The sequence below is a fragment of the Dendropsophus ebraccatus genome, chromosome 5 (genome assembly GCF_027789765.1).
Source record: "Dendropsophus ebraccatus isolate aDenEbr1 chromosome 5, aDenEbr1.pat, whole genome shotgun sequence".
In the NCBI taxonomy this organism is placed as follows: domain Eukaryota; kingdom Metazoa; phylum Chordata; class Amphibia; order Anura; family Hylidae; genus Dendropsophus; species Dendropsophus ebraccatus.
This window is the reverse complement of record NC_091458.1, coordinates 156,064,748-156,086,495: the sequence shown is the minus strand read 5'-3', so window position 1 is coordinate 156,086,495 and position 21,748 is coordinate 156,064,748. Positions and strand designations below refer to the sequence as shown.

The window sequence follows — 21,748 nt, the reverse complement described above, 5'->3', positions numbered from 1 at the left end:
TGCGGATTTGATGCTTCTGATTTAATCAGTTGAAATAAATGCATAAATATGCCGCATCAAATCCGCAGCAGATTATGTTATAGGATTATTTCTAGGTGCTGATGGTGGGGTTCACATGCTTAAGGGAGTAGTGGGGACACAGCTAAATGAAGCAGAATTTGCTACAGCGCGTATTTTACACCGCTATCCATGATATATAGGGAAGGATATGGTATGTGGGCTGCTGGGGTTTGATTGCCAGGGCTGACTTTAAGTCCCAGTCCGGCCCTGATGAGCAGTGTATTATATATTTATTATTCCCCCCCTTGCATGAGTGTGTGTATATATGCCCAAGAGATAGATGTATACACACTCATATGGGAGGGGGGGGGGGATAATAAGTATATAATACACTGCTGTTCACCTACACAGAATCGAGAGATAGAGCCCCGCTAACAATGATGCCACATAATTTGCTATACTAAGGGGCCTGTTGAAGGGCCCACAAAAATCTGGAGCCGGCCCTGAATGCATCCCCTAGTATATACTTCCCATAGTGACATTGCATCCCATAATATACTGTATACAGCCCATAGTGACACTGCATCCCATAATATACTGTATACAGCCCATAGTGACAGTGCATCCCATATTATATACAGCCCATAGTGACGGTGCATCCCATAATATATAAAGCCCATAGTGACGGTGCATCCCATAATATACTGTATACAGCCCATAGTGACACTGCATCCCATAATATACTGTATACAGCCCATAGTGACAGTGCATCCCATATTATATACAGCCCATAGTGACACTGCATCCCATAATATACTGTATACAGCCCATAGTGACAGTGCATCCCATACTATATACAGCCCATAGTGACATTGCATCGCTTAATATATACAGCCCATAGTGACGGTGCATCCCATAATATACTGTATACAGCCCATAGTGACGGTGCATCCCATAATATATACAGCCCAGAGTGACGGTGCATCCCATAATATATACAGCCCATAGTGACATTGCATCCCATAATATATACAGCCCATAGTGACACTGCATCCCATAATATATAAAGCCCATGGTGACGGTGCATACCATAATATATACAGCCCATAGTGACGGTGCATCCTATAATATATACAGCCCATAGTGACGGTGCATCCCATAATATATACAGCCCATAGTGACGGCGCATCCCATAATATACTGTATACAGCCCAGAGTGACGGTGCATCCCATAATATATACAGCCCATAATATATACAGCTCATAAAAACAATACATCCAATAATATAATATATACAGCCCATAGTGACATTGCATCCCATAATATACTGTATACAGCCCATAATGACAGTGCATCCCATAATATATACAGCCCATAGTGACAGTCATCCCATAATATATACAGCCCATAGTTATATTGCATCCCATAATAAATACAGCCCATAGTGACAGTGCATCCCATAATATATACAGCCCATAGTGGCGGTGCATCCCATAATATATACAGCCCATAGTGACGGTGCATCCCATAATATACTGTATACAGCCCATAGTGACACTGCATCCCATAATATATACAGCCCATAGTGACGGTGCATCCCATAATATACTGTATACAGCCCATAGTGACGGTGCATCCCATAATATATACAGCCCATAGTGACGGTGTATCCCATAATATATACAGCCCATAGTGACGGTGCATCCCATAATATATACAGCCCATAGTGACGGTGTATCCCATAATATATACAGCCCATAGTGACAGTGCATCCCATAATATATACAGCCCATAGTGACAGTGCATCCCATAATATATACAGCCCATAGTGACAGTGCATCCCATTATATATACAGGCCATAGTGACGGTGCATCCCATAATATATACAGCCCATAGTGACGGTGCATCCCATAATATACTGTATACAGCCCATAGTGACGGTGCATCCCATAATATATACAGCCCATAGTGACGGTGTATCCCATAATATATACAGCCCATAGTGACGGTGCATCCCATAATATATACAGCCCATAGTGACGGTGTATCCCATAATATATACAGCCCATAGTGACAGTGCATCCCATAATATATACAGCCCATAGTGACAGTGCATCCCATTATATATACAGCCCATAGTTACATTGCATCCCATAATATATACAGCCCATAGTGACAGTGCATCCCATAATATATACAGCCCATAGTGACAGTGCATCCCATTATATATACAGGCCATAGTGACGGTGCATCCCATAATATACTGTATACAGCCCATAATGACAGTGCATCCCATAATATATACAGCCCATAGTGACATTCATCCCATAATATATACAGCCCATAGTGACGGTGCATCCCATAATAATACAATATGTACATTAAGTAGAAGCAAATATACAGGAGAGAAGATCTGCAACACTGAGGACCAATCACGTGCAGACCCGTCTGATGATGTCACAATGACACAGTAACCGCATCAGTGACATCATCGGGTTCCGAGCCCATAATATCCCCGGCCTGACAACAATCGCCCTTCTTGATCTGTGAGAGCAGAGAGAGAAGTCATGGAGGTGCGAGGATTGGCCATAGTGCCTGTGATCTGGGTGATCTGGAATCTGTGGGGCCTCTATGTGCTGGTTCTCCTGACCGTCCTCTCCGGACACAACAGGCGGCCGTTCATCAGGTAAGAGACCAGGAATTACTATTATAGATGATGATGATGATGATGATGATATAACTCCCAATCTCTCCATCTCTTTCAGTGACACGGGTATACAGCCCCCGGAGTCCGTCATATATACAGCCGTATTCCTGGTCTCCTCCATCCTCGGTAAGTGGCTGCCGCTTCCTATAGGGCGGTGACATTCTGAAGAGCTCAGCGGCTCCAGCGCTCAGTGATGGCGGTAAATCTCTGATCACTATATAGCGCTGAGCGGCGGCCATCACTGCAGATGATCCCCATCACCGGCTCCTGGAGCCGCTATAGGCCGGACCTGTGCTGATAACACGTCTTCTCTATTTCAGGACCTGGCGTCGCTTTCCTCCATTATAGCTTCATGATCCATCGGTCTGAACCATCGGAGAAGCGATTTATTATCGTCCAGAGGATCCTATTGACCGTCGGTTGGATCGTCTGCATCGCCAACTCTGTCAACGCCTTCTTTTCCGTGAGTTATCAGTATATACAGTATATAGTAGTATACAGGAGCTCAGTGGTATATAGAGGGGTCATTGCTTGTATGACACTGACACGTCTCTTTATGTTCTAGATGAGAAGCAATCCCACAGCCCACAGGATCGGCGCAGGGACGGCCTTTGTTGGCATGGCAACTCACAATCTTTGCCAAGCGGTATGTCTATACGGAAGATCTTACAGCAGCCGCTGGATGTGCCACGTCAGACTGGCCGGAGCCTTGGTGACCACTGTGATACTTGTTCTGCGTAAGTAACGCGGTGTGCGCTGGATACACTGGTGACTCCATTGTAGAATAGATCAGACATGACGGTATAGGAGGCGATATAATTATACTATTCTGTTTCTTTCCAGTTGCTGTAGGAATGGCCTCCTTCAACGCAGAGCTGTGTACAGGACGATGTGCTGAGGTGAGTTCCTCTCCCATATCAGAGACTTGGTGGACATGTCCTCCTCCATCTCCTTCCACCCTGGTCAGTGCGGCCGGACACTCACCCCCTCTATTCTTTCCTTCTGCAGATCTTCTATCTTCCCGTCCTGCTCTGCGAGTATCTGGGATTCTGCGGCCTGATGGTACAACAACTCACCAGCTATGCAGATTTCCAGGTGAGTAGATGACGGGTGAAGGTCTCATTGGGCTCCAGATATCATCCTATTCCTCATAGAGAAAGTTTTTGGAGATAAGTGATCATTAATGTTCTTTCTTCTTGTTTTTCTTAGAGTTTAACTTTAAGGGTCTCCCGAGACGGCATCTCCATCAGCCTGAGAGAGAAGACCCCGGACCCCGAAACCCCTGCATAAGATCCAGAAGTAACAACTCGGGTCTATATAGAACGTACCGGACGATGTGCTGAGGTGAGTGCCTGTCACTATGTCACTAATACACATGTGTCCTATAGAAGAGTAATATAGAAACTCTTGGGAGACATGTCCTCCTCCATCTCCTTCCATACCAGAGCCCCTGGTAAGTACAGCCGCACACTAACCCCCTCTATTCTGTCCTTCTATCTCCTGCAGATCTTCTATGCTCCCGTCCTGGTAGCTGAATATATATGAGATTCTGAGCAGATTTCCAGGTGAGTAGATGAGGTGTGAAGGTCTCATGGGCTCCACATATAATCCTCTTCCTCATATATTCATAGAGTTCCTGGAGATCAGTGATGTCTGATCATTCATCTTCTTTCTTCTTCTTTTTCTTAGCGTTTGTCCCTAATGTTATCCTGAGAAGGCGTCTCCATCTGCCTGAGGGAAAAGACTCCGAACCCTAAAACCCTGAGGAACATCCAGGGGGAAAGAACTAGGAGGCTGGAGGAAGATAAACCAGTGACCATCCGGACAACGCTGGATTATAACATCTCATTATACTACACGTCACTTCTTTGGGCGGAGAGCGGAGACACCTGAGAAATCCCATCGAAACAATGGAACTGAAACAGCGGCTTGAAATTTGGCCACTTTTGCTCAGTGTGAACAGGCCCGAAAAGCTGGAGCCGCCCCACCCAGAGAATAAATCTTAGTAAATCTGGCAGGGTGAATGGGGCAATGACTTTATGACTGATGGACAAGTTGTGATAAATCTCCCCCTATGGGTCCTTAATAAAGATATAAAATAATGACCACTAGTGTTTTCTGCATGATTTGTAATAATACCGTATAGTAACCACAGCGGGAAAGGGACGACCCTGCAAAAAGTCACAACCTATTATGAAAAGAAGAGCTTCTACCTACTGGTGGGCGCCATGTTATCCCCCGCTACCATCTTACAGCCCACAGGAGAGGAATCCCCAGGTGCCTGTTACTTCACAGAAAGCGCAGACAATTTACATAGGAAATAGGAGGCAATGTGACTTCATGGACAGACGATTGATACTTACCAAACAAGACCCTAATTGGCAAGGTATATACAGCCCATAGTGACAGTGCATCCCATAATATATACAGCCCATAGTGACACTGCATCCCATAATATATACAGCCTATAGTGACAGTGCATCCCATAATATATACAGCCCATAGAGACATTGCATTCCATTATATACTGTATACAGCCCATAGTGACACTGCATCCCATAATATATACAGCACATAGTGACATTGCATCCCATAATATATACAGCCCATAGTGACATTGCATCCCATAATATATACAGCCCATAGTGACACTGCATCCCATAATATATACAGCCCATAGTAACAGTGCATCCCATAATATATACAGCCCATAGTAACAGTGCATCCCATAATATATACAGCCCATAGAGACATTGCATTCCATTATATACTGTATACAGCCCATAGTGACACTGCATCCCATAATATATACAGCACATAGTGACATTGCATCCCATAATATATACAGCCCATAGTGACATTGCATCCCATAATATATACAGCCCATAGTGACACTGCATCCCATAATATATACAGCCCATAGTAACAGTGCATCCCATAATATATACAGCCCATAGAGACATTGCATTCCATAATATACTGTATACAACCCATAGTGACAGTGCACCCTTAATATATACAGCCCATAGTGACAGTGCACCCTTAATATATACAGCCCATAGTGACAGTGCATCCTATAATATATACAGCCCATAGTGACAGTGCACCCTTAATATATACAGCCCATAGTGACAGTGCATCCCATAATATATACAACCCATAGTGACAGTGCATCCCATAATATATACAGCCCATAGAGACATTGCATTACATAATACACTGTATACAGCCCATAGAGACATTGCATTCCATAATATATACAACCCATAGTGACAGTGCATCCTATAATATACTGTATACAGTAAACACACAGCAATCGGGTAATGATGGCTGCTGTATTACACAGCAGGCCATCTTAGCTTGTCAGCACGGGAGGTCAATTACACCCCCTGTGCCGGCGATTCTGGGTCATCAGTGACCCGAGGTCCCCGAAATCAATGGTGATTGGTTCTGTCTGAGACACCACCAATCACCATTACTGTGTATAGTAAAGGGGGCCAAGGTGCCACCCTCCAGATCGCCGCTATTGGGTTGATCTCTCAGATCAAGTCCTCAAACCATATAACGCCACGAGAAAAACCAGACGGTGGTATAAAAAGGTGGCCGTATATCTGGTACAGACAGCGATGTACAACGCTTTTGTGCTGTACCGATGTGCCGGCCACCTGGGGAAATTCCTTGAATTCCAGGAAGCAGTGATCAAAGCCCTGATATTTAGCAGCCATGGAGCGGGCCCCAGCGCTTCTGGATATGAAGGACCCCGTATCGTACAGGGACAACATTTTCCAGGTGACGTCCCCCACACTGGAGAACGGGAGACCCCAGAAGAAGTGCAGAGTGTGGCGTAACAGGGGGATCAGGAAGGACACCATTTCCAGTGTGACGCCTGTCCTGATCACCCCGGCCTCTGCATACTGGATCGCTTCAAGGCGCACCACACGTCATTGGGGTTCTACATTATCTAAATTCTGTCCCCTATTCCTATTTCAGGGGTCACGTTGATCCAGGGATTATTCTGATCGCTATTATGGAGTCGGGAAGGAATTTTTCCCCTGTGATGGGGCTACTGTCGTCTGCCTCACGAGGGTTTTTCGCCTTCCTGTGGATCAACTGGATCATCTGAATTTGATGGACACCTGTCATTTTCAACCTTATAAACTAATAATTGGCCTAATACTCCCAAATAAATTAAAATTGTCCCTTTTCCCCAGCTAAATAGGTATGGCCGCCATTCCCATTAGAGGCTTGCCATGTTGCATTTACAAACCCAAAGTGACCCCATTCTGGAAACTATACCCCTTATGGAATCTAACAAGGGGGACAGCGGGGATATGGCCCCCTGTAAAAGTGAAAAAAGTTGTATTTTTCATCTTCACAGCACATGTTTTACATATGTGCCCGTCACCAGTGGGGTCCATATGCTCACTGCTCCCCTTGTTAGATTCCTTATGGGGTGTAGTTTCCAGAATGGGGTCACTTGTTGGGGGTTCCCACTGTCCTGGCAGCACAGGAGCTTTGTAAAGGTGACATGGCCTCCGTCCTCCATTCCAGCCTCTAAATGGCGCTCTGTCCCTTTGGTGGCTTGCTCTGTGCCCATATGGCACATTATGTCCACATGTGGGGTATTTTTGTACTCAGGGGAAATTACCCTACACGTTTTGCGTTTATTTTCTCTTTTACCCCTTGTGGAAATGAAAAATAATCAAGGCTAGACCAACCTTTAGTGTAAAAAAAATTTAAATGTTTACTCTAAATCATTGATCTAGTCTTTATTTTTTCATTTTCACAAGGGGTTAAAAGATAAAAAAAACACAAAATGTGTAGCGCAATTTCCCCTAAGTACGGAAATACCCGACATGGGGACATAAAGTGCCATGTGGGTGCAGGGTAAGCCAGCGGACAGCGGAAACCCCCCCAAAGTGACCCCATTCTGGAAACTACACCCCTCAAGGAATCTAACAAGGGGTGCAGTGCGCATATGGACCCCACTGGTGACGGGCACATTTGTGCTGTGAAAATGAAAAATGAGATTTTTTTCACTTTTACGTCACATTGTTCCACATCTGTGCCCGTCACCAGTGGGGTCCATATGCGCACTGCACCCCTTGTTAGATTCTTTGAGGGGTATAGTTTCCAGAATGGGGTCACTTGTGGGGGGTTTCCACTGTCCTGGCAGCATAAGGTCTTTGTAAATGCAACATGGCCCTCGAAATCCATTCCAGCCAAATCCAGCCTCCAAGAGCCAAATGGCGCTCCTTCCCTTCCCTTTATGTCCACATGTGGGGTATTTCCGTACTCCGGACAAACTGCTCTACACGTTTTGTGTTTTTTTTCTCTTTTAAACCCTTGTGAAAATGAAAAATTCACGGCTAGGCCAATGTTTAAGTGTAAAAAATGTAATTTTTACACAACATTATTGATTTAGTCTTAATATTTCTCATTTGCACAAGGGGTTAAAAGAGAAGAAACAAAACAAAACATGTAGAGAAATTTCCCCAGAGTACGGAAATACCCCCCATGTGGACTTAAGGCGCTATACGGCCGCAAGACGAGCCTCCAATGGGAAGGAGCGCCATTTAGCTTTTTGGGGATGGATTTGGGTAGAATGGATTTCGAGGGCTATGTTGTAGATAAAAACTCCCTGTGCTGCCAAGTCAAATCCCCCACAGGAATGTAACAAGGGGTGTAGTGAGCTTATGGACCCCACTGGTGACGGGCACAAATGTGGAACAATGTGGCGTGAAAATGAAATATTACAATTTTTACACTATAATGTTGGTCTAGCCTTGATATTTTCATTTTCAAAAGGGTTAAAAGTGATAAAAAACCACACACAAAATGTGTAGAGCAATTTCCCCCGATTCCGGAAATACGCCACCTGTGGACATAAAGCGCCATGTGGGTGCAGGGTAAGCCTCCGAAGGGAAGGAGCGCCATTTGGATTTTGGAGGCTGAATTTGGCAAGAATGGATGAATGTCGGATTCGCACAGCCCTCGTGCTGCCAAGACAGTGGAAACCCCCAAATGTGACCCCATTCTGGAAACTAAATGGATCTAACAAGGGGTGCAGTGAGGACAGGGCCGGACTGGGACTTAAAATCAGCCCAATCAAACCCCAGCAGCCCACATAACATATCATGGTATATCAATTCTGCTTCATTTAGCCATGTCCCCCACTACTCCCTTAAAGGGAACCAATCAGCCCGTTTGAGCTGATATGGTTCCCTTGAGCATTGTATAAAGCACCTGGAGCGGCCCCTGCACGTACTGTCCGCAGCCGCAGCCGGTGCTTTATAACGGAGAAAATTACTTTTATTCCCCGGCTCGTGACTAGATACAAGCGGGGAAGTAGTCATGGTGGGCGGCTCACCGCTCGTATCTAGCCGCTCCAGGTGCTTTATACAATGCTCAAGGGAACCATATCAGCTCAAATGGGCTGATTGGTTCCCTTTAAACATGTGAAGCCCACCATCAGCACCTAAAAATAATGCTATAACATAATCTGCTGTGGATTTGATGCGCCATATTTATGTGTTTATTTCAACTGATTAAATCAGAAGCATCAAATCCGCATTGGATTAGGTATGAACGTGCCCTTAAAGGGAACCTGTGGGGTCCATACCAGGTGCACAGCTGTAGATCCCAGCGTACAGGTCAGGGACCGGTCCTTTAGTCCAGTGTAAACCTCTGTAATCTTTCTTTTCATTACCAGCTGAAGTGTCAGAGAGGTGGAGCCACAGCAGCACCTTTTGCCCCGCCCCTTTCTGCTCTGACTGATGGACGTATAGGGTGCTGCTGCTGCGGCTGCTCTTGTGAAACTTTAGTTGGTAATAAAAAGGACAATTATAAAAGTTTACACTGGATTAAAGGTCCTATCAGTGATATCTCCCACACCCCTGTCTGCTGAGATCTACAGCCGGAGACCTGGTATGGACCTCACAGATTCCCTTTAAAGGAGAAAAACATGGCCACCTTCTTCCAGAAACAGCGCCACACCTCAGTTTGTGTGAGGTATTGCAGCTCAGTTTATTTGAAGTGAATGGAGCCAAGTTGTAATACCTCACATAACCTGAAGACAGGGGTGGTGCTGTTTTTGGACAAAAGTTACTATATTTTTTTTAATCCCTTTTATCCTGACTATGTCTGCACTCCACATAATGGCGGTATAAGTAGTAAGGTTTTATTTATTAAAATGTGTCTGGTTGTGATCTCATGCGTAATCAAAGCTACATAATAAGCTGGTAGATCTATCTATCTATCTATCTATCTATCTATCTATCTATCTATCTCCTATCTCCTATCTATCTATCTATCTATCTATCTATCTATCTATCTATCTATCTATCTATCTATCTATCTATCTCCTATCTATCTATCTATTATCTATCTATCTATCTATCTATCTATCTATCTATCTATCTATCTCCTATCTATCTATCTATCTATCTATCTATCTATCTCCTATCTATCTATCTCCTATCTATCTATCTATCTATCTCCTATCTATCTATCTATCTATCTATCTATCTATCTATCTATCTCCTATCTATCTATCTATCTATCTATCTATCTATCTATCTATCTCCTATCTATCTATCTATCTATCTATCTATCTCTCATCTATCTATCTATCTATCTCCTATCTATCTATCTATCTATCTATCTATCTATCTATCTATCTATCTCCTATCTATCTATCTATCTATCTATCTATCTATCTATTATCTATCTCTCTCTCTCTATCTCTATCTTCTATCTATCTATCTCCTATCTATCTATCTCCTATCTATCTATCTATCTATCTATCTATCTATCTATCTATCTCCTATCTATCTATCTATCTATCTATCTATCTATCTATCTATCTATCTATCTTTTTCCTATCTATCTATCTATCTATCTATCTATCTCCTATCTATCTATCTATCTATCTATCTATCTATCTATCTATCTATCTCCTATCTATCTATCTATCTATCTATCTATCTATCTATCTATCTATCCATCCATCCATCCATCCATCCATCCATCTATCTATCTATCTATCTATCTCCTATCTATCTATCTATCTATCTATCTATCTATCTATCTATCTATCTATCTATCTCCTATCTCTCTATCTCTCTCTCTCTCTCTCTCTATCTATCTATCTATCTATCTATCTATCTATCCCCTATCTATCTAGATCTTTCTGTTAATGATAATACAGTCATAGTTAATAACACCAGTAAGCAAATATTATCACCATACTGTACACGTTACTGCCATACTGTTACTAAGCAAACCTACCAATATTGCCAATACTACCAGTATATAAGTAACAAATAATACCACCACACCATGAGCACGGCCATTACCACCACACCATGAGCACGGCCATTACCACCACACCATGAGCACGGCCATTACCACCACATAGTGACGAATACCGCTACACTGTGACTGAATATAATCCACGTTATAAAACACTAGTATTACCAATAATACCAGAATACACAGGACGAGTAATACCATCACACCATGCCCACTACCCTCAGCATACGGTGACTGCATAATACCACTATACCATCACACCATGCCCACTACCCTCAGCATACGGTGACTGCATAATACCACTATACCATCACACCATGCCCACTACCCTCAGCATACGGTGACTGCATAATACCACTATACCATCACACCATGCCCACTACCCTCAGCATACGGTGACTGCATAATACCACTATACCATCACACCATGCCCACTACTCTCACCATACGGTGACTGGATAATACCACTATACCATCACACCACACACCATCACACTATACCACTCTCACCATACGGTGACTGGATAATACCACTATACCATCACACCATGCCCCCTACTCTCAGCATATGGTGACTGGATAATACCACTATACCATCACACCATGCCCACTACTCTCAGCATATGGTGACAGCATAATACCACTATACTGGCACCAAATAACAGCCACTAAAGACCAATATTCTCCCAAAGCAGTGACCAGAGAACACAGGTGTCACACTCCAGCTGCTACATCACTACAAATCCCATCATGCCTGGACAGCTAAAGCATGACGGGAATTGTAGTTTTGCAACACTTGGAAGGAAGGAGTTTGACACCACTGATACCGCGGTAGATCCCAGCTGTATAAAGGTTCTGCAGACTTTATAAGTGATTATAGTGCAGTTACATCCTGTCACTCACAGTAGGCGTCTTCTCTGCATGAAGAGACGTCCACTTTTCCTTTTCCTCTCCATTTGGCTCCGGCCATCATGAAGGCTTCTCTGGCCAGGACTCCTCTCCACGGGATCTGCCAGACAGACATTTTAGGCTTCTTGCTCCAGCAACATCTTCCTCTATACATCCTCATCTATACATCCCTCCATATATAATAGCCTCCCCTCCCCCGCTGCACATCTCTCCATATAGAATAGCCCCCCTGCTGTACATCCCCCCATATAGAATAGCTCCCGTGCATCCCCCAATATAGAATAGCCCCCCTGCATCCCCCCCATATAGAATAGTCCCCCGTGCATCCCCCAATATAGAATAGCCCCCCGTGCATCCCCCAATATAGAATAGCCCCCTGTGCATCCCCCCATATAGAATAGTCCCCCGTGCATCCCCCAATATAGAATAGCCCCCCCTGCATCCCCCCATATAGAATAGCCCCCCGTGCATCCCCCAATATAGAATAGCCCCCTGAGCATCCCCCAATATAGAATAGCACCCCTGAACTTCCCCCCATATAGAATAGCACCCCTGAGCATCCCCCCATATAGAATAGCCCCCCTGTGCATCCCCCCATGTAGAATAGTCCCCCCTGCATCCCCCCATATAGAATAACCCCCTGCATCCCCCCATATAGAATATCCCCTTGAACATCCCCCCATAAAGAATAGCCCCCTTGAGCATCCCCCCATATAGAATAGCCCCCTGAACATCCCCCAATATAGAATAGCCCCCCTGAACATCCCCCAATATAGAATAGCCCCCCTGAACATCCCCCAATATAGAATAGCCCCCCTGAACATCCCCCCATATAGAATAGCCCCCCCTAGCATTCCCCCATATAGAATAGCCCCCCATGCATCCCCCATATAGAATAGCCCCCCATGCATCCCCCAATATAGAATAGCCCCCCCTGCATCCCCCCAATATAGAATACCCCCCCTTGCATCCCCCCAATATAGAATAGTCCCCCTGTGCATCCCCAATATAGAATAGCCCCCCTGTGCATCTCCCAATATAGAATAGCCTCCCCTGTATCCCCCCAATATAGAATAGCCCCCCCCGTGCATCCCCCCAATATAGAATAGCCCTCCTTGCATCCACCAATATAGAATAGCCCCCCCCTCGTGCATCCCCCCAATATAGAATAGCCCCCCCTGCATCCCCCCATAATGGAATAGCCCCCCGTGCATCCCCCAATATAGAATAGCCCCCCGTGCATCCCCTCACTATAGAATAGCCTCCCTTGTGCATCCCCAATATAGAATAGCACCCCGTGCATCCCCAATATAGAATAGCCTCCCTTGTGCATCCCCAATATAGAATAGCACCCCGTGCATCCCCCCAATATAGAATAGCCTCCCCTGTGCATCCCCCAATATAGAATAGCCTCCCCTGTGCATCTACCCAATATAGAATAGCCTCCTCTGCATCCCCCCAATATAAAATAGGCACCCCCGTGCATCCCCCAATATAGAATAGCCCCCTCGTGCATCCCCCCAATATAGAATAGCCCCCCCGTGCATCCCCCAATATAGAATAGCCCCCCGTGCATCCCCCAATATAGAATAGCCCCCCTCGTGCATCCCCCCAATATAGAATAGACCCCCCCGTGCATCCCCCCAATAAATTATAGCCCCCCACCGTGCATCCCCCCAATATAAAATAGCCTACCCTGTGCCTTCCCCAAAATAGAATAGCCCCCGTGCATCCCCCCTAATATAGAATAGCCTGCCTTATGCATCCCCAATATAGAATAGCCTGCCTTGTGCATCCCCAATATAGAATAGCCCCCCCTGGCATCCCCCAATATAGAATAGCCCCCCCGTGCATCCCCCCAATATAGAATAGCCCCCCTGTGCATCCCCCCAATATAGAATAGCCCCCCGTGCATCCCCCCAATATAGAATAGCCTCCCCTGTGCATCCCCCCAATATAGAATAGCCCCCCCGTGCACCCCCCAATATATAATAGCCTCCCCTGTGCATCCCCCCAATATAGAATAGCCTCCCCTGTGCATCTTCCAATATAGAATAGCCCCCCGCCGTGCATCCCCCCAATATAGAATAGCCTCCCCTGTGCATCCCCCAATATAGAATAGCCTCCCCTGTGCATCCCCCCAATATAGAATAGCCCCCCTGTGCATCCCCCAATATAGAGTAGCCTCCCTTGCATCCCCCCCAATTTAGAATAGCCCCCCCGTGCACCCCCCCCAATATAGAATTCCCCCCCCGTGCATCCCCCAATATAGAATAGCCCCCCCCTGTGCATCCCCCCCCCCCAATATAGAATAGCCCCCCTGTGCATCCCCCCATATAGAATAGCCTCCCCCCCACCATGGCCACATGTGAAGGGGTTAAAAAAAGAAAAAAACACATTCTCACCTGTCACCTCGCTCCCGGCAGCTTCTTCCTCCCGGTCCCAGATCTTGAGTCTGCAGCTTCTTCTCCCTGCTGCTGCAGCTCGGCGGCTGCGTCTTTCCTCCCAGGTCCTCAGCAGCGCGCCAGGGAAGTGACGTCAACCGCTGGGGTCCTGTCAGAGGTACCTGCAGACTTGCCTGCGCGCGGCACGTCTGCGGCCCTGGGCCGGCCCTGACACCTTCCAGCTTGGAAGACTGGCCGGCCACAGGAGTGACTGGCAGGGCCGGGGGCCAATGGCTCCCTGGCTCTGTCAGTCACAGGCAGAGTGCGGCCGCTGCAAGCTGTGAGCGTTCATCGTGAACGCTCACAGTTAAAGGGACAGGGCGCCGGCCCTCTGCAGAGGCTGAATGAATAGAGCAGCGGCCGGCTACGCTATTCTTGCAGCCACTGCTGAGGGCCGGCGCAGATGGGGGCCAGGACCGGCGGCCCCCGGATTGGTAATACTGGCAGCCCAGGGGGCATTTGCCCGCTTTGCCAGATTACCAATCCGGGCCTGAGTGAGGATATGGACCCCTTGATGACGGGCACATAATGACATTTTTCCCTTTCACGTCACATTGTTCCACATTTGTGCCCGTCACCAGTGGGGTCCATATCCTCACTGCACCCCTTGTTAGATTCCTTGAGGGGTGTAGTTTCCAGAATGGGGTCACTTGTGGGGGGTTTCCAGTGTTTTGGCAGCACGAGGGCTCTGTAAATGCGACATGACCCTTGAAATCCATTCCAGTGAAATCCAGCTTCCAAAAGCCAATTGGCGCTCCTTCCCTTTGGAGGCTCGTGCTGCACCCGCTTGGCACTTTATGTCCACATGTGGGGTATTTCTGTACTCGGGAGAAACTGCGCTACACGTTTGGTGTTTTTTTTTTCCCTTTGTGAAAATGAAAAATTGAAGGCTAGAACAACATTTCAGTTTAAAATATAAATTTTTCTTTTTTCACGCCACATTGTTCTGAAAATCTGTGAAGCACCTGTGGGGTCCAAATGCTCACCGCACCCCTTGTTACATTCTTCGAGGGGTGCAGTTTTCTAAATGGTGTCCCTTTAGGGGTGTTTTTTTTATGTTTTGGCACCCCAGAGCCTCGGCCAACCTGAAGTGGTACGGTCAAAAATGACGAAATATAACGGAGGCATTGAAATTCACTTTTTTTTTTACGTAGTGTGAACATAGCCTAAACCTGATCAGGTCCCTAAAAAAAAATCTAATTTTGAAGTTCCCATAGCACACAGTAAAGCAAGCGGCCGATGGCACCAACGGCCGTACTTTTACGTAGTGTGAACATAGCCTTATATTGTATACAGCCCATAGTGACATTGCATCCCATAATATATATAGCCAATAGTGACGGTGCATCCCATAATATATACAGCCCATAGTGACAGTCATCCCATAATATATACAGCCCATAGTGACGGTGCATCCCATAATATATACAGCCCATAGTGATGGTGCATCCCATAATATATACAGCCCATAATGACTGTGCATCCCATAATATATACAGCCCATAGTGATGGTGCATCCCATAATATATACAGAACATAGTGACAGTGCATCCCATAATATATACAGAACATAGTGACAGTGCATCCCATAATATATACAGAACATAGTGACACTGCATCCCATAATATATACAGCCCATAGTGACAGTGCATCCCATAATATATACAGCCCATAGTGACAGTCATCCCATAATAATACAATATGTACATTAAGTAGAAGCAAATATACAGAAGAGAAGATCTGCAACACTGAGGACCAATCATGTCCAGACCCGTCTGATGATGTCACAATGACACAGTAACCGCATCAGTGACATCATCGGGTTCCGAGCCCATAATATCCCCGTCCTGACAACAATCGCCCTTCTTGATCTGTGAGAGCAGAGAGAGAAGTCATGGAGGTGCGAGGATTGGCCATAGTGCCTGTGATCTGGGTGATCTGGAATCTGTGGGGCCTCTATGTGCTGCTTCTCCTGACCGTCCTCTCCGGACACAACAGGAGGCCGTTCATCAGGTAAGAGACCAAGAATTACTATTATAGATGATGATGATGATGATGGTGATGATGATATAACTCCCAATATTTCCCTCTCTTTCAGTGACACGGGTATACAGCCCCCGGAGTCCGTCATATATACAGCCGTATTCCTGGTCTCCTCCATCCTCGGTAAGTGGCTGCCGCTTCCTATAGGGCGGTGACATTCTGAAGAGCTCAGCGGCTCCAGCGCTCAGTGATGGCGGTAAATCTCTGATCACTATATAGCGCTGAGCGGTGGCCGTCACTGCAGATGATCCCCATCACCGGCTCCTGGAGCCGCTATAGGCCGGACCTGTGCTGATAACACGTCTTCTCTATTTCAGGACCTGGCGTCGCTTTCCTCCATTATAGCTTCATGATCCATCGGTCTGAACCATCGGAGAAGCGATTTATTATCGTCCAGAGGATCCTATTGACCGTCGGTTGGATCGTCTGCATCGCCAACTCTGTCAACGCCTTCTTTTCTGTGAGTTATCAGTATATACAGTATATAGTAGTATACAGGAGCTCAGTGGTATATAGAGGGGTCATTGCTTGTATGACACTGACACGTCTCTTTATGTTCTAGATGAGAAGCAATCCCACAGCCCACAGGATCGGCGCAGGGACGGCCTTTGTTGGCATGGCAACTCACAATCTTTGCCAAGCGGTATGTCTATACGGAAGATCTTACAGCAGCCGCTGGATGTGCCACGTCAGACTGGCCGGAGCCTTGGTGACCACTGTGATACTTGTTCTGCGTAAGTAACGCGGTGTGCGCTGGATACACTGGTGACTCCATTGTAGAATAGATCAGACATGACGGTATAGGAGGCGATATAATTATACTACTCTGTTTCTTTCCAGTTGCTGTAGGAATGGCCTCCTTCAACGCAGAGCTGTGTACAGGACGATGTGCTGAGGTGAGTTCCTCTCCCATATCAGAGACTTGGTGGACATGTCCTCCTCCATCTCCTTCCACCCTGGTCAGTGCGGCCGGACACTCACCCCCTCTATTCTTTCCTTCTGCAGATCTTCTATCTTCCCGTCCTGCTCTGCGAGTATCTGGGATTCTGCGGCCTGATGGTACAACAACTCACCAGCTATGCAGATTTCCAGGTGAGTAGATGACGGGTGAAGGTCTCATTGGGCTCCAGATATCATCCTATTCCTCATAGAGAAAGTTTTTGGAGATAAGTGATCATTAATGTTCTTTCTTCTTTTTTTTCTTAGAGTTTAACTTTAAGGGTCTCCCGAGACGGCATCTCCATCAGCCTGAGGGAGAAGACCCCGGACCCCGAAACCCCTGCATAAGATCCAGAAGTAACAACTCGGGTCTATATAGAACGTACCGGACGATGTGCTGAGGTGAGTGCCTGTCACTATGTCACTAATACACATGTGTCCTATAGAAGAGTAATATAGAAACTCTTGGGAGACCTGTCCTCCTCCATCTCCTTCCATACCAGAGCCCCTGGTAAGTACAGCCGCACACTAACCCCCTCTATTCTGTCCTTCTATCTCCTGCAGATCTTCTATGTTCCCGTCCTGGTAGCTGAATATATATGAGATTCTGAGCAGATTTCCAGGTGAGTAGATGAGGTGTGAAGGTCTCATGGGCTCCACATATAATCCTCTTCCTCTTATATTCATAGAGTTCCTGGAGATCAGTGATGTCTGATCATTCATCTTCTTTCTTCTTCTTTTTCTTAGCGTTTGTCCCTAATGTTATCCTGAGAAGGCGTCTCCATCTGCCTGAGGGAAAAGACTCTGAACCCTAAAACCCTGAGGAACATCCAGGGGGAAAGAACTAGGAGGCTGGAGGAAGATAAACCAGTGACCATCCGGACAACGCTGGATTATAACATCTCATTATACTACACGTCACTTCTTTGGGCGGAGAGCGGAGACACCTGAGAAATCCCATCGAAACAATGGAACTGAAACAGCGGCTTGAAATTTGGCCACTTTTGCTCAATGTGAACAGGCCCGAAAAGCTGGAGCCGCCCCACCTAGAGAATAAATCTTAGTAAATCTGGCAGGGTGAATGGGGGCAATGACTTTATGACCAATGGACAAGTTGTGATAAATCTCCCCCTATGGGTCCTTAATAAAGATATAAAATAATGACCACTAGTGTTTTCTGCATGATTTGTAATAATACCGTATAGTAACCACAGCGGGAAAGGGACGACCCTGCAAAAAGTCACAACCTTCTATGAAAAGAAGAGCTTCTACCTACTGGTGGGCGCCATGTTATCCCCCGCTACTATCTTACAGCCCACAGGAGAGGAATCCCCAGGTGCCTGTTACTTCACAGAAAGCGCAGACAATTTACATAGGAAATAGGAGGAAATGTGACCTCATTACAGACGATAATCTAATGGGCAAGTAGTTAGGGATAGTTGGGGGGCCTAATGCTTGGGCTCACTGTCGTATCTTCCCTAACAGTTAGCCTGCATGCTCTTAGAATACAGAATATACAGGAAAAGCCACATTCACCTTACATAGGATATAAAAAAAAAGTAGTGCCAAAAAGAACATCAACCAGGGAAGTTTCTAGGTCTTTTTGGCAACAGAGCGAGTCTTGATTAAAGTGAGTGGCCGAGTGGGCAAGTGAGTCCGGGTGGCCAGGAGCTGTCGGCCCGCCTGGTTATAGAAATGACCCTCAGATCAACTCATAGTCAGATAAAAATAATCCCTTAAAGAAATGGTGCAAAAAAGTGCATGTTCCATATAAAGTGCATAGGTGGAATATACGAAAGATAACATTTCAATATGACCTAATATATGGTAGCTGCTAGAAAAATGGGGTGGGGGGTCATGGTCATCTCGATGATTCTGGAGTTATTCGGGTCTGTGATCTAGGAGTTTGTTCTGTCAGGTCAGGGAGTCAGAAAGGATTTATTTTCCTTTAAGGAGAGAAAAATTGGCTCATACCATAATACACTGTATATAGATGGATAGATAGATAATAGATAGATAATAGATAGATAAATAGATAGGAGATAGATAGGAGATAGATAGATAGATAGATAGGAGATGATTGATAGATAGATAGATAGATAGATAGATAGATAGATAGATAGATAGATAGGAGATAGATAGATAGATAGGAGATAGATAGATAGATAGATAGATAGGAGATGATTGATAGATAGATAGATAGATAGATAGATAGATAGATAGATAGATAGATAGACAGATAGATAGGAGATAGATAGATAGATAGATAGATAGGAGATAGATAGATAGATAGATAATAGATAGATAAATAGATAGGAGATAGATAGGAGATAGATAGGAGATAGATAGATAGATAGATAGAAGATAGATAGATAGATAGATAGATAGACAGATAGATAGGAGATAGATAGATAGATAGATAGATAGATAGATAGGAGATAGATAGATAGATAATAGATAGATAAATAGATAGGAGATAGATAGATAGATAGATAGATAGAAGATAGATAGATAGATAGATAGATAGGAGATAGATAGATAGATAAGAGATAGATAGATAGATAGATAGATAGGAGATAGATAGATAGATAGATAGATAGATAGGAGATAGATAGATAGATAGGAGATAGATAGATAGATAGATAGATAGATAGATAGATAGATAGGAGATAGATAGATAGATAGATAGATAGATAGGAGATAGATAGGAGATAGATAGATAGTAGATAGATAGATAGATAGATAGATAGATAGATACGAGATAGATAGATAATAAATAGGAGATAGATAGATAGGAGATAGATAGATAGATAGATAGATAGATAGGAGATAGATAGATAGATAGATAGATAGATAGATAGATAGATGATAGATGGATAGATAGATAGAAGATAGATAGATAGATAGATAGATAGATAGATAGATAGATAGGAGATAGATAGATAGGAGATAGATAGATAGATACAGGGGCGTAGCTAATGACTCCTGGGCCCTGGTGCGAGAGGTCAACTTGGGCCCCCCCCCCCTTCCTCGACCAAGTGATGCTATTGGTATATGTGTATAATATATATATATATATATATATATATATACACCAAGACAGATATTACGAATAACGATCTTAAGATAGGAAGAGAAAATATTATCACCACACATATTACCGCCATATTGTTACTGACCAAATCCTGTATACTAAGACCAATAAAACATACCATACGTACCAGATAGCAAGTAACAAATAATTCCACCACATACTGACTAACACCACCACTGCTACTGACTAACACCACCACATACTGACTAACACCACCACATACTGACTAACACCTCCGCTGCTACTGACTAACACCACCACATACTGACTAACACCACCACATACTGACTAACACCAACGCTGCTACTAACACCACCACCTACTAACACCACCGCTGCTACTGAATAACATCCACTGTACACGTATCACCGCATCCAGTCATATAGAGGTGGACGCAGCTCCACACAGGCTCTAGACACCATATACATTACAGTGCAGTTACATCAGGTGACTCACAGGGGACGTCTTCTCTGATCGGAGTTCTTCCCTCTTCATCTTCTTCTCCATCTGCTCTCGGCCATTATGAGAACTTCTCAGAGCCACGAATCCTCAGAATCTGCCAGACAAACATATTAGACTCCTCACTCTGACACCATCGTAATCTCTCTACAAACTGCACATTTGTATTGGCCTCATTTAGTGGGTAACCCTGACACTATGTGACCTCCTTATAGTGTATGCCCTACATGTAGCCTCCTTATAGATGGTCCCCACTCTGTGTATCCCCCCTTATAGTATATGCCTCCTACTATGTAGCCTCCTTATAGATGCCCCCTCTGTGTATCCCCCCTTATAGTATATGCCTCCTACTATGTAGCCTCCTTATAGATGCCCCCTCTGTATATCCCCTCTTATAGAAAGCCCCCTCTCCCCCTATGTTGCCCCCCGTATAGATGCCCCCCCTTATAGATGGCCCTTTCCCCCCCTTATATATTGCCCCCTTATAGATAGCCCCCTCTCCCACCCTCCTATAGATGGCCCCCTCTGCTATAGATGGCCCCTTTCCTTCCCCCTTATAGATGGCCCACTCTCCCCTCTCCTTATATAGATGGTCCCCTCTCCCCCCCTTATAGATGGTCCTCTCCCCCCCCCTTATAGATGGTCCCCCTCCCTTATAGATGGCCCCCCTCTCCCCCCCCTTATAGATGATCCCCCTGTTTCCCCCCTTATAGATGGTTCACTCTCCCCCCCCTTATAGATAGTCCCCCCCTATAGATGGTCCCACTCTTCCCCCCCTTATAGATGGTCTCCCCCCCCCCTCCCTATAGATGGTCCCCCTCCCCCCCTTATAGATAC

At 45.3% G+C, this 21,748-nt stretch overlaps 2 protein-coding genes across 2 annotated transcripts; both read left to right on the top strand.

Moving 5' to 3' along the window:
• Positions 1-2,437: 2,437 nt before the first annotated feature.
• LOC138793926 (DNA damage-regulated autophagy modulator protein 1-like) lies at positions 2,438-4,797 on the top strand. The gene is made up of 9 exons (XM_069972674.1): positions 2,438-2,688; positions 2,768-2,835; positions 3,030-3,172; positions 3,275-3,446; positions 3,553-3,608; positions 3,718-3,804; positions 3,919-4,053; positions 4,216-4,274; positions 4,399-4,797. Exons 1-7 carry the CDS (start codon positions 2,570-2,572, stop codon positions 3,997-3,999), a joined length of 726 nt encoding a protein of 241 aa, XP_069828775.1. The 5' UTR covers positions 2,438-2,569; the 3' UTR covers positions 4,000-4,053; positions 4,216-4,274; positions 4,399-4,797.
• Positions 4,798-16,174: 11,377 nt separating this feature from the next.
• On the top strand, positions 16,175-18,440 carry LOC138793925 (DNA damage-regulated autophagy modulator protein 1-like). Its single transcript, XM_069972672.1, has 9 exons — positions 16,175-16,389; positions 16,475-16,542; positions 16,737-16,879; positions 16,982-17,153; positions 17,260-17,315; positions 17,425-17,511; positions 17,626-17,760; positions 17,923-17,981; positions 18,106-18,440. Exons 1-7 carry the CDS (start codon positions 16,271-16,273, stop codon positions 17,704-17,706), a joined length of 726 nt encoding a protein of 241 aa, XP_069828773.1. The 5' UTR covers positions 16,175-16,270; the 3' UTR covers positions 17,707-17,760; positions 17,923-17,981; positions 18,106-18,440.
• Positions 18,441-21,748: the final 3,308 nt, after the last annotated feature.

Bases quoted from the DNA above. Each gene is read 5' to 3' on its own strand.
- LOC138793926 (XM_069972674.1), top strand. From the start codon at position 2,570: ATGGAGGTGCGAGGATTGGCCATAGTGCCTGTGATCTGGGTGATCTGG. The intron at 3,173-3,274 runs GTGAGTTATCAG...TTTATGTTCTAG, and splicing joins CTGTCAACGCCTTCTTTTCC to ATGAGAAGCAATCCCACAGC. The intron at 3,609-3,717 runs GTGAGTTCCTCT...TTCCTTCTGCAG, and splicing joins GTACAGGACGATGTGCTGAG to ATCTTCTATCTTCCCGTCCT.
- LOC138793925 (XM_069972672.1), top strand. From the start codon at position 16,271: ATGGAGGTGCGAGGATTGGCCATAGTGCCTGTGATCTGGGTGATCTGG. The intron at 16,543-16,736 runs GTAAGTGGCTGC...TCTCTATTTCAG, and splicing joins CCTGGTCTCCTCCATCCTCG to GACCTGGCGTCGCTTTCCTC. The intron at 17,154-17,259 runs GTAAGTAACGCG...GTTTCTTTCCAG, and splicing joins CACTGTGATACTTGTTCTGC to TTGCTGTAGGAATGGCCTCC.